This window comes from Labeo rohita, chromosome 17 (assembly GCF_022985175.1).
Source record: "Labeo rohita strain BAU-BD-2019 chromosome 17, IGBB_LRoh.1.0, whole genome shotgun sequence".
NCBI lineage: Eukaryota > Metazoa > Chordata > Actinopteri > Cypriniformes > Cyprinidae > Labeo > Labeo rohita.
Genome location: NC_066885.1, coordinates 22,242,388 through 22,256,673, shown reverse-complemented (window position 1 = coordinate 22,256,673; position 14,286 = coordinate 22,242,388). Strand labels below are relative to the sequence as shown.

The 14,286-nt window shown below is 37.0% G+C and overlaps 1 protein-coding gene across 1 annotated transcript in view; it reads right to left on the bottom strand.

Moving 5' to 3' along the window:
* The window catches only part of fut8a (fucosyltransferase 8a (alpha (1,6) fucosyltransferase)), a 93,783-nt gene that overhangs the window by 38,049 nt on the left and 41,448 nt on the right, over positions 1-14,286 (bottom strand). The window contains exon 3 of the mRNA XM_051133730.1: positions 1,090-1,582. Within this exon, the coding sequence (XP_050989687.1) occupies positions 1,090-1,292 (203 nt within the window). The 5' untranslated portion in view covers positions 1,293-1,582. The remainder of the gene's footprint in view (positions 1-1,089; positions 1,583-14,286) is intronic.

Here is a 14,286-nt window from a genome sequence, read left to right as displayed (position 1 = left end):
CAATGCTATCAAAAACAGTAGCATTTAACACTAGTGCACAGATCTGTACAAGTAAATATGCAAACACTAGCCATTAAGGAGTCTACAATATTTCTTATGAGTTATATTATAGAGTTGTGAGGGCATGGACACAGAGTTGCCAGATCCAGATATTCTAAGCGTCTTTGGACTTGTCTTTTCACTTAATTTGACACTTCAGAGAGTTAATAAAGTGGGAAGTTGCAGTTTAGGGTTAGCAATTTCTTCATCTTATTTTATTTGCAAAAGATTGAAGCTAATTTTGGTTCATTTTTAAATAATTTAAAACATTTGTTTTCATAGCAATATCTGGAAACACTGCTTCGCCAGCACTTAAACTGACAGTAATTAAAGCGCCCAAGGACAGGTTATTGCTGACAGGATACCACATTCGGTAAGGCAAACGCAAAGACATTATGATATTATCTGTCAAAAATGTTACCAGCTATCAAAATCAGTAGCTTTTAAAACTTGCACACAGATTTGTAGAACAAGTAAATATAGCCATGAAGAAGGCTGTTATTTCATTTACTGTAGTAGTAAAGTTTTCACAAAGTCATGCTAAAAATATTCATAAGAGCACTAGACAAAGTTATCATCTATATAGCAATTGTTATTAGTGAAAACTTTAACAGTAATATGTATTGTTGCATGAATTATTTTAAAACAACTGATAAAATTACCCAGCCCTAACCTATAGTAAATAATTCACAAATTTGATGCAATAAATATGATATACAGTAATTTAACAATGCTCATCCCTCAAAAACAGAGAAAACATCTTCCACAAACATCCACATATCTGTCTCTTTTAAAGTGTTTATAATGAGTTGTATTTGTAGCAGTTATTGTTGCATAATTCTTAACCTCACCATAGACCTCAGTAATTTTTAAAACCCTGGCTACAGTCATGCTAACAAACCACATATTATACTTCTCGAACCTTTTGGCCTGTAGGCTAACTATTCCAGTAGATATCCAAATTATGCTGGCAAACTAAGTGACTCACATTTGAAGAGAAACCCTGAAGAAAACTGAACCGTTTGAAAAAAATAACAAAAATTCACCAACCTGAGAGTCTCGGCCATGCGTCTCAGATCTTCATTCTGCTGTTTTAGCCTTTCCAGCTTGGCCAGGATCTTGGAGAGCTCTCTGCTGGAACGTTCCGGATGCTCGCTGTCCCTCACGAGGTGACCCCCGATGTAGAAAAGCAGCGTGCCCCAGGCCAGCAGCACCAGCATAATCCAGCGCCACGAGCCCGTCCACGGACGCATGGCGCTTAGTGCTGCCCAGCGCACACTCTCCTTTCACAATACGGGAGTTTGAGGCATACTCAGCTCAGCGGTAGCGCACCACCTCAGGAAGGGGGACGTCAGGGGTCGCTGGGTCTCGCTTGCGTGTGCACTTAGAGGCTTGGAGGTTATATCATGGCAGCGGCCCCTCGCGGAGAAGGGGCGGAGGCTTTTGAGATCCCTTGAGACTTCACTTATGAGACTTCACTTCAGAGAACTGACGGCTCTGATGAGATCTTATTCCTCTAGGGCCTCTGCAAGGGATTCTGGTCCTGTAAAAACACAGAAGCGGGTATGATCAGTGAGATGATAGGATGTGCTTGCGTTAACTGTGAGAGATAAAGGCATAAGTGAGGTCTGAGATTATCTAGAAGCTCTTTTCCTCCACAGAATATTAAACTGGATTGAGCTCAGCTGCTGACAACGCTCCAGTCATACGGCTGTTACTGAGGATTACAGTGAGCGCTGAAAGTTATTTGTCAAGTCAGCACAAAGTGAAAGTGCATATAATGAACTCCTTAAAGTTAATCAGTTACAAAATGTGCAGGGAAGGTACAAGAAAGGAAATAATAAGAGTGATGTGGAAGAAAAGAGAAAGAAAATAATACTATTCTTTGTAACACATTTTAATGCTTTTTGCTTATGTTTTCTATTTATTATGCCATCTTAAGTGAGGTTCCAAAACATGCATATACAGTTGAGGTCAAAAGTATTAATTATTTTACCAAAATAAGAGGGACTGTACAAAATGCATGTAATTTTTTATTTAGTACTGGCCTGAAAATTTCTGTTTTTGAACCCTTTCCAGCAATGAATGTATGATTTTGAGCATTACAGGTTCAAACGCTTACGGATGCTTTAGAAGAATACACAATGCATTAAGAGTAGGGGGGTGAAAACTTTTGAATTTAAAGATCAGGGTAAATTTAAATTATTTTGTCTTCTGGGAAACAAGTAAGCATCTTCTGTAGCTTCTGTATGGCAGTACTAAATGGAATATATATATATATATATATATATATATATATATATATTTAGGCAAAACAAGAATAATGTACACATCTTCATTCTGTTCAAAAGTTTTCACCCCCCAGCTGCATCATGCATCATTTTTCCTTCTGGAGCATCAGTGAGCGTTTGAACTTGCTGAAATAGTTGCATATGAGTCCCTCAGTTGTCCTCAGTGTGAAAAGATGGATCTCAAAATCATACATTCATTGCTGGAAAGGGTTCAAATACACAAAAACGCTGAAAAAACAAAAAAATTGTGGGGCCTGAAGGATATTTTTTGTAGAACACCAGGCAGTTTAACAGACTCATGAACAACTATCAAACAAAAAATAATATAATAATAATACAGCTGTGGATCATTCAGGTAACAACACAGTATGAAGAACTAAGTGTATGTAAACTTTTGAACGGGGTAATTTTTATAAATTCCCTTGTGAACGTATATGTAAACTTTTCATGTGAAGTATCTTATTCATGTCAGTACTAAATATAAAAAAATAACATGTATTTTGTACGACCCCTCTTATTTTGGTAAAATAATTAACATTGTGTAGATTCTGCAAGGTGTAAGTAAACGTTTGACTTCAACTGTACAACTGTGATTTTTGTCTTGCTCAAACAGCAGAGCACGGCACTAGCAAAGCCAAACCACAGGGTTTGATTCCTAGAAAAGCAAGGTGGAAAAAAAGTAAATGTGTACCCTGAATGCAAAATAAATCGCTTTGGATAAAAGCCTTCTTCCAAATGCATAAATGTGAATTTTCAAAGAAATCTCCTGCAATGACTGACATGTAAACTGGAAGTAATATCTATCACAGTTTTTCTTGACTGCCAAGATTAAAGCCTTTTTTTTTGATTGTGCATGCATAATGAATGTGTGTAATGAGGTCATGTGACAACAATATGGCAAGTTACTGTTTGAAATATTTGCATAATGCATTCAGTTTCACTGAAACTGAAAATAATAGCAGGAAATATGTAAGTATTCACCATACTGTATGAGGAAAGAGTGGTCTGGTATTCTATGCACATGGACCACACTTGCCATGCACTGGGGCATGTTCGTTTTCGTGTGCATCCAGCGAAAACGTTATCTCATCGCATTCAATTCAGGCTGCAAACTAGTCAAATATCATTTCTTTTTCCACACACACACACTCTGTGACTTTACCTCAACTTGTGAATGCTTGTACATTCATTTATTGACTTAAATGAGCAATCACAGTCAAATTGCACACGTATCACAATCTCAAGTTAATACACATTGCACACCCACGAACGGCCACGTTCGTATCTTAAAGTGAACCATTTACAGAGCTGAAATAATGTGCCACTCACTGTGAATGTAAAACGAGGCTGACGGATAGGGACTATCTGACAGATTGGGGAATGTAGGCACTGCTTATCCTTCATTATGAATGAGGGTGGAATATAGAGAGTCATTATGGATTTCTGCACGAAGCATATACAATGCATTATAGATTGTGGTGGTGTGTCAAGCCTGGTAATCAAAGGCCGCAGTGCGGGACTGAATCAATAGAGTGACCTTCTGCTAGTGTCTCAGTACAGCAGACCGCCAGCTATTTATGCACATCACTACCGCAGTCAACGGGGTGCGCACTTGGGGCACTACTACACAGAAACACTGGATTTACCCACACTCCTGTTGGCGTACACTGAAATCAGATTATAATCTAATGCATGAACTGCTGTTTTAATCATTAAAGGGATAGCTTACCCAAAAATGAAAATTCTGTCATTAATTGCTCATCCTCATGTTGTTCTAAACCCGCAAGACCTTTGTTCATCTTCAGAACACAAATTAAGATATTTTGCTTTCTGACCCTGCATAGACAGAGAATTCTTTAAAAAACATTAAAAACCTTACTGTTCAAATTTGACTGGTAGTGTACATAAAGTTCCTTTATTTGATGTGTGTAATGCAGGACAACATACATCTTTACTACACTAAATAAAGTGCCTCTTCAGCATGACAGTCTACTTATTTCTACTTGTAATTAACTCAGTACACTCAGGGGTGAGGCTGAGATTCCAAGCTTTACACACAAACGTATATCACAGAGCGTCAGTGTAAGTACACACTCAACATCCTCATTACAGAAATGTCACCACTGACTGCTATTAGTCTTAGTTTTAAATGAGAAATGGGGAGCAAGTCATTAAAATACTGCAATAATACGAACCGGACGATTTGGTGCTGAAAGAGAAATAATCTGTAAACTGCACCGTCCCGCATGAGCGCATTCCCCTTTACCCCGCTCCTACAGCTCATGAATAATTGAGATCTGCATAGTGACACAGCAGCGCACAGACAAGGACAGCAATAAATCCATAATTAATGCCTGCATTTATGAAAGTGCGCAGGGCTGAACAACAGCCTGCTCAGGTTAGGGTGGATTTCAGCAGGGTTTCATGTGTCTTTCTGCCTCTTCTCGTTCTCAACAGAGAATGAAAGACAAACTCAACTAGACTCAAAAGGTTGGTGGCAAGCCTCACCAAACCTACATTTACAGTTGAGTTCAAAAGTTTACATACACCTTGCAGAATCTGCAAAATGTTAATCATTTTTATCAAAAAAAGAGGGATTATAAAAAATGCATCTTATTTTTTATTTAGTACTGACCTGAACCAGATATTTCACATGAAAGATGTTCACAAGTGAAAATAATAGTTGAATTTATAAAAATGACCTTGTTCAAAAGTTTCTTAGTATTGTGTTTTTTTGTTTGTTTGTTTTTTGGTAGTTGTTCATGAGTTCCTTGTTTGTCCTGAAAAGCCTGCTGTTCTTCAGAAATATCCTTCACATCTCACAAATGGGTTGATTTTTCAGCATTTTTTGTGTATTTGAACCCTTTCCAACAATGACTGCATGATTTTGAGATCTATCTTTTCACACTGACAACTGAAAAACTCATTTGCAACTATTACAGCAGGTTCAAATTCTCACTGATGCTCCAGAAGGAAAAGCAACGCATCATTATTTTTTTGCTCTCTCATTGGTACACTGGGTCTCTCATTGTGGATTTGGCACAGCTGTAATCACAATCCAATTGAACTGCAATGATCTGTATCGATATGTAACATATACTGTAATGCTGTTACCGATAACCAGTCCTAGTATCAGCTTGTTCTTGTTGACGTTGCACAAAACAAAGTCAGTTCATGTACTTGATATAACTGAGCAGCCATGCATGCAGTCATGCTACATTGACTTTCACCGTTAAGATTTTCATACCTCAGCTTTTCAATGTGACACCAAAGAGATCACTACACTGTCTACAAACTTCGAATGTCTACAAACTTTGCTTAAAGAAGCTAGAAATGACACATTTTTAAAGTGATAGCTCACCTTCATATCATTCTGTATCACTGTTTTCTTCCACTGTGACGTCAATGGTATATTTTTCAACATTTCTCCTTTTGTATTCTTCAGACGAAATAAAGTCATTTGGAACAGCATGAGAGTAAACAAATGATCACAGATTTTTCATTTTTGGCCGAACTACTCTTTTAAAATGTGAAAATAACAATCATTTTAAATACTTATTGATTCAATGTTGTGATGATAGACTATCATAACACACTAGTGTATTGATATTTCCTTTTCTTCTTTTGGTTACTTCCTACATCTTCAGTAGATGTTTTGAAATTAGGTTTTATTGACATTTCCCAGTTAATGCAGCTGTAAATAGAGATGGTCCTTTTCTGCTGTTAAAGATTTATCCTCTCTCTCTCGCACACACACACACACCACACACAGCAAGGATAATAGACTCTCTAATTTCCTTTCCCATACTGATGTGCAAACTGTCAGCTCTTTTCATTCCAGTAGAGGTGCATTGTGGGAGCTTCACATGTCTGTGGACCACTCCCACTGACTTCACACCGCATTATGCAGCTTGACTCCTGTACAGATCCAGTGTCCTGTGGGAATCGCTGATTACCTGTATGCTTTCCATTCAGGTAGAAGATGAATGTTTTAATCATTGAAAAAGATCAAAAACACAAGCATGTCATGTTCAGGTGTGGTCTGGATGCACATGCCTCATGTTTTGTACAGTTTCTAGAGCAGTACAAGCCACGGGGCTTAAATGTGAGCAGGTTAAGTAGGCCATCACATACAAATACAAAAACACAAAAGTTGTGACAAACCGCTCTTGTCCTTTTTGTGTTCATATTGGACTACAAGTGAAACGTAAGATATGAGTCTCGGTGAGTTTAAAAGAACCAAACCACAAAAACCGGGCCTTGATCTTTTATATTAGATCCTGAGATTCTGCTTTAGAAATATGACACTTCATAAATCTCAGAGCCACTTCTCGAATGACGTGGGATGGAACATTTTTCCCCGCTCAAAAACGTCTCTGCAGACATTTCGTCTTATGCCTAGAACAACCTACAGAATTTATAAAATTAAGTTTTCTACCATGAACTACTCACAGACGAAATGTACATTTATCCAATTTACATTTTAAATCAATAAGACCATAAATCTGGTTGAAGCACAATCTTCATAACCAGATGTTTCTATACCTCAGCTGCTTGTAAAATATCAACCCTAGCTGTTACTTCTTGCTCTCTGTAGACGACTCATGGAGGCGTTGAATGAACTTGGCCAGGTCAAATGCTATGTTTGCCTCAGGGTAAACTTTTAGTGCAATGCAGGAAGCTGTGTTTATCTTGTTTGCATAGTGAAATTCTAATCAATTACATGAAAATGTGGGATTAAATTTCTGCGTGAGTAAACTTGCATCTAAAATGCTTAAACCCTGTTCAGGCTTCTGTCTAAGCTACAGGGCTGTGAACTTGTAATAAAAATCTGTATGGGAGTCCGATTCAAAAATGTTTGAAAAACTAAAAAAGCTTCTGGAATTAGAGTTAAAAGAACAAAAAACATTTCAACTGGAGTCTACCCGAATGGAAACTAATATTCAGCATGGATCACTATGAAACTAGTGCACAGAACATTTTTAAGACTACATCCTAAACGTTCACAACAATCCTGTTTCATACATTATCATGTATGGAATACCACAGTGACCATGCATTATTTTGCATCAGAATGTAATAGTCTCAACAGGCATTTCTAAAGTGAACATGACAGAAGATATTCTGAGAAATGTCTCAGTGTTTTTGTTCATACAAATGTCAAAAGTCAATGGTGACCTAAAAGAGGTTGAGGAAATGATGACTATTTTCATTTTTTTCATCTGTAGGTCAGCGGAAAGAAAAATAAAAATGAAGCGCCCTTGAAATGTGATAAACAGGCAAAGAAAGACATTTCTTTCTTTATTTACTTATTTATTTGCATTTTGTAAAGATGGTTAAGGCTGGCCACACACTTGAAGATTTTTTAGGCTGATTTTAAGCCTGATTTACATGATGTGTGGCCCAACTTGAGGTCTGTCGCAAAGCATTTTTTGTCCAAAAAAAAAAAAAAAATGTAGTGTCATTAATACTGCTCCCGACTGAGATGGGGCATCCCCATAATCAAATTGTAAATATCAAACATGTTTGATTCTTACAACTCTTGATCGGCTGCCTACTGGTGAGAGTGAGCAAGCATCACCTACCGAATGTTGCGTGCTTCTACAGCTGAAACTTGGCAACCACAAACATCCCACAAAAGTAGAGTACTGAGAAAAGACCACCTCCCATATTCTTTTTTTTTTTTATCTTGTTTTTCACTGTGCATCAGAATGCATGCTAGGAGAGACAGCTGACATCGTCGATTGTCCTCCATGTGTTTTTGTTCTCTAGTCATGTTTGATCTTGTGTCACTGTGAAATCATGGTTTTAAAACAACCTGATCTCATGACGAAAACATACCTTTGGGAACGTTTTCGCAAGACGCGAAATATGTACCGCCATGTGTGTTTCGTGACATATTCGATGTGTAATGTCCACTGAGTTGTGCTAAAACAGTGTTTGTTTTTTCCCCGGAACAAATGAATGTGCAAATGGTACATTTTATGTGACGTGGTTTTGTATGTGTCACCGCAGTTCTGATTTGAAATGTCTGTTGAGCGGCGCTATAACACTAATGCTCCGTGACGTTTTAAAATAACGTACCATCTGCACTACACCTAAACCTACCCAACAGTATGAACAAAAAGGAATCTGACGCAAAAACGCAATCGCAAACATGCTTGTTTTTCGATCTCTCACATTTCAGCAATTTCATTGTGAGTCATGTTTTTCACAGAATTCGTACCCATGAATTCCACAAGTGCAATTCCATGAGTTACCAAGCAAGCTTGTTATGTCCGCAAATCGAAACATGGAGCTTTAATTATAACTGTGTACGAAAACTATTCGTGCCTGCTGTTTTACCGCCTCGAGTGTTAATTTCTGTTGGAAACTGCGGTGGTATGTACACTGCCCTCCAAAAGTTTGGAAACTCCCCTGGCAAAGTGTGCTTTTGGAGGGTATCAGCATAAGTCCTGATCATTCTTGATGCAAACACATTAAAGTAACTTGACATTATCATTGAAGACCAGCAATAATAATTTTCATTTTGATTACATAATAATGGCAATATATACACATGCCAAAGTCAGACATGCCTCTTTGCCAGCTGTAATGCCTGGTTACTGGTTTCAACTTGGCCCAGGTTTTTAAAAGATTTTTGGGTCAGCACACCTTAATAGCTTCAACAATTGATTGCCAATTAAGTTTAGAATACAATGAATTTAGGCCCAGATAATGCAGAGCTGTAATAGCTGCTAATGGTGGATATTTTGATGAATTTAAAATTTATTTTTTTTCGCGTATAAACTGTTTATGTAATAAAATATGTTTTCGTAGTTTGTGTTGTCTCTTATCAGTGCACAATTATCACAAATTAAAAAGAATTCATACCAATATTGTCCAAAACCCCACTTTTCTAGGGCGTTTCCAAACTTTTGGAGGTCAGTGTACTTATTGGTATGCATTTCGCATCTCGCGAAAAAGTTCCCACAGGTACGTTTTCGTCATGAGATCAGGTGGTTTTAATATTGGATAAGATTTGAAAATCATCTAGAGTGTCCCAGGCCTAAGTCTGGTACATGAGGTGTTTTAGATCAGGTGGCCCGAAAGGAATGCTCAGCAAAAAATTAGAGGGAAAATTAGTTCTTACGAGGTTGAAAGAACAGTTAACAACTTCAATTTAGCCTCAATTGTGGCACAAGTCCTTGTGTTGGAGTTCTCTACCCTACAATCATCACCCCCGGCCCTCTTATTCCCGGCCCAAGTCCAAACTCACACCAGGAGCAGGTGGCCAGGAGGACGGGGCACAGCACTGGAACACCACTGGAATGGCATGATGATGCACCTGATGTGTATTGTGCTTCATTATTGCTGATGTAACTGCGGTCTCCTTTAGGGCTGTTCAATCTTTTTATTTTTCAGGGTCACCTCATCCTTCAGAAATGATTTGCTTGTTCTGATTTGGTGCTGTAATAATATTACTTATTATTATCAATGTTGAAAACAGTTGCTGCCTCAAATTTTTCTGGAACCCTGAAATTATCTGATGAATAGAAAAGTTTAAAAAACAGCAATTATTTGAAATAGAACTCTTATGTAATATCAGAAATGTCTTGATCGTCACTTTTAAATGTATTGCATCCCTTGCTGAATAAGAATACCATTCCGTTTTCAAATAATCCTGTAGGACTTGATTAGCTGAATCAGGTGTGATCAATTAGGGTTAAATCTAAACTCTGCCTTAGATGCATGTCATAAAGTGGTAAAATGGCTCTCACTAAAACACTGCACACCTACATCTTAAAATCTAGGCTGTGAAATGAGGTTTAGAAATGCATATAGTGTTAGTCTGTGGCAGAAGTGTGAAAGTTTTGCAAGAAACTGCACTAAAGTAAGATACTATGCAAGGGTGTACACAACACTCATTGTGTGTGTGTAAGTGTTTTGGCATGCTGACACACAGTGTTAAAGGTGTGGCTTGCGGCTATCACAGATCATCAGAGAAAAGGTCACACCTGCTCGGAAAGAACAGACACATTCTCAGAGGGACCTGTGCATGTGTGTATATAAAAAAACAATTATGCAAAAGAGTGAGCCTGTTCGAACGGGGGGTGGGAGGGCAATTAGGAGGGAAAAGCTTTGGTTTGTCTCTTTCATCAGTTTTATATTCAATAAGTGTCACATTAGGCAAGCAACACCTGTTAAAGCAATCTGGTGTTTTCTCTCTAGGTGTATTAGCTTGTGTGTATTTGTAGCTGTGTGAACCGCACTTCAGCTACTGTATAATAATATTATAAAGCATCCTGATACATTATCTGCCATAGGTGTGCATGAGCACTTCATATATTTAAAAATATCCAAATTCAAAATATTGCATAAAACACCGCAAATTACTAAACACACGCAATAAGTACAAAATGTGTGTGTGTCTGCATGAGTAAGGTCTTCGAATACATGAAACCCCCTAATGGAAACTGAAATCAAGCTATAGCAACCCACCAGTTTCATTACAAATCTGACTCAACTTCAAGGAAGGCATGATCTCAGACAGATATGATGTAAGACAGGAGTAAATAAAACTACATCTTTACTTTTTCTTTAAAAAATGTGGATGGCTGCTAGGCCACTGCTAGGGAGTTCTAAATGGTTTCAAGAACATTGATACACTCTCAAAAAAAAAAAGGTACAGTTCTGTCACTGGGGAGGTACCCTAAAGAACAAAAGTGAAAAGGTACAAATATGGACTTTTAAAGTACTAATATGTGCCTTTAAAGGAGTAGTTTACTTCCAGAACAAAAAATTACAGATGATTTAGTCATCCCCTTGTCACCCAAGATGTTCTTGTCTTTCTTTCTTCAGTCAATAAGAAATTATGTTTCTTGAGGAAAACATTTCAGGATTTCTCTCCATATAGTGGACTTCAATGGTGCCCCCAAGTTTGAATTTCCAAAATGCAGTTTAAATGCAGCTTCAAAGAGCTCTATACGATCTCAGCCAAGGAAGAAGGGTCTTATCTAGCAAAACGATCTGTCATTTTCAAAACAAATTGACAATTTATATACTTTTAACCTTAAATGCTTATCTTTTATATGTCTGCATGAACTCTGGTTCAAGACAGTTAGGGTATGTCGAAAAACTCTCATCTCGTTTTTTTTCTCCAACTTCAAAATCATTCCAAATTTGCTGCAGAAGTACCAACATTGTTCAAATAGTCCATGAGACATCAGTGGTTCAATCTTGATTTTATGAAGCTACTCAAACGTTTTTTGTGTGCAAAGAAAACTACTCTTGGTACTCTTGTGAACACGCTTCGAAGATTGACACAGAAGAGAAAAAATTGTGTAATAAAGTCATTATTTTTGTTTTCTCTGCGCACAAAAAGTATTATTGCAGCTTTATAAAATTACGGTTGAACCACTGATGTCACAATGGACTATTTTAATGATGTTCTAACTACCTTTCTAGGCCTTTAACGTAGTAGTTGCTGTCTATGCAGGGTCAGAAAGCTTTTGGATCTCATCAAAAAATATCTTAATTTGTGTTCCGAAGATGAACGAAGATCTTACGGGTTTGGAACGACATGAAGGTGAGTAATTAATGACAGAATTGTAATTTTTGGGTGAACTATCCCTTTAATACTCAAGCCTGCTTGTGTTTTGAAGATTCTAGAAGTTCTATTGACCATGAGCCCCTACTTCAGGCTTAGGGGTGTGAACAAACCACTAACCCCAAATAATACTTGCCTCAGTAAAGGACCATAACCACTTCTGATCTTGTACTGTATGACTGCTCAGTCCTTTCTATTTAATTGTCCAATCTGCATCTGTAGGAGTCAACAGATCTCCAGCAAGAGAGCAGCCAGAAAGAGCGATGCTGAATCATCTCAGCATTTTAGAGTGCTGAGTCAAGAGCTATAATAGACTCTTGGTGAGCTGCAAGTGCGACTGGAGATGTGTGCCTGAGGTTGGGTATAAATTTGATTTAACTTCTTATGAGAGTGGAAAGGTTGAGTGTACATGTGGGTGTGTGTTTTATAGTATAGGTATAGTGGCTATCAATAGCGAGCGATGATAAATCTACATGCATCGTGATAGCAGTAGATGAACATTGGATGGATGTTTAGTGAGAACATATTATTGCTCAGGCCATGAGGTAAGTACAGAGCTATATTTTGTCTTAATGGAAAAGGCACTAGAAGTCTAGCAGCAGTGCGGCGGTGCCTGGAAGGTTGTCAGATGTATTTAGTGTCAGGTTAGCTGATTGAGGTTGCAGGATAAAGTAGGCCTTGATTCAGCTCTTTTTATGAGCCTGTACAAAAGATGCCCTTTGCTCTGGCACGTGTGCTAGAAATGCATGCGAGAATATGACAGAAAGGGAAAGAGATTTGGAGGCCAAAGGAAAAATGAGCTTGTCATTCTGGCCTTGAGCTATTAGTGAAGAAACGGCGATACGTGCAGGTCTATATAAAGAAATACGGTCGTACACCAAGCAAACCGAAAAAAGAAATATCTGAGATAGAGTATTTTCACCTTTTTCATTAAGATCTGTTGCACTCTTGCAATGTGTTGCATAGCCACTGTGTTATGAATATATACAAGTTATGAAATGTTACTAGGGTCACAGGTGTGAGAGGCGGAGAGATGTGGGAAGCGTTCAGAGACTTGTGGCTACACAAAATGTGAGCATGATACCTCTGCCAAGTCTGACGGTCTCAAAATCTCCATTTAAGTCTTGATGAGTGAGAAAGCGGTAGGTGTTTTTGACATGGTGATTACATTCCTTCACTGTGAAACAATCACACAGGACTCTCAAAAGAAAGAAAGGAAAGGATAAAACAATCAAAAAGGATAGTATTTAGTGGGAGGGAAATAACATTTTCAAACCCTGGAAAAAGATAATGAGCACTTTCCACAAATAGTGTACAAAATGTGGTACAACTCTTAAAATTGAATGTTTTTTTTCCTATTTTTTCTATTTAGGAGACAGTGAACAGGGGATGCTTAACCTTTAGAGAATGTTGACTGTCAACATCACAAAGTCAAACTAAACATACATAAATTATACTGTTTTTGCAATATTTGTAACCTTTTCTAGACGTCTAAAACAGTTAATGCATTAGTATATATATATATATATATATATATATACAGTTGCACATTAAATAAACAGCAAGCAAAATAAAATATATATACACTACTGATCAAAGGTTTGGTGTCAGTGATATTTTATTTGTTTATTAATTTATGGATTTATTTATTTATTTAATAATACTCTTATTTAGTAAGGAAGCATTAAGTTTATAAAAATCCAAACAGTAAGTTCTAATGTTAGAAATTATTTTAAACTTTTCAACTTTCCATTCATCAAAGAGTGCTGATTTTGGTTTCTACAAAAACATTTCAAAATGGCTAACAATAAAAAAAATGTCCCTTGAGCAACAAATCAAGAAAATGCAGAATATAAAATGATTTCTAAAGAATCATATGACACCGAAATCTGGAGTAATGGCTGCCGAAAATACAGCTATGCCATTACTAGAATAAGTTACATTTTAAAACAAAATTAGTTATTCAGAACTCCCAACATTCCTGTTTTAACTATATTTTTTAATTAAATAAATACAAATTTGGTGATCATAAGTGACTTCTTTCAGAAGTATAAAAAAAAACACCCCCAAACTTTTAAACAGATGTGTACAAATAATAACAATACATATTTATATATAAATACTTAAAATAGTTACATATTAAATAAACATCAAAAAATACATATTATTATGCAAAATCTATATTCTCAAATCTATAACGATTAAGACAAAGGTAACAAGGTTGCAAATTCAACCTAAATTAAACTCCTAATAAAAAGCTACATATTTTGCATTTTTGCTAAACACAAGTATGAACATTTGAGCTGCTTTTCAAGCTAGGATAATTTGGTGTTATATAACAAATACAGTAGATGATATTTGTGGCTC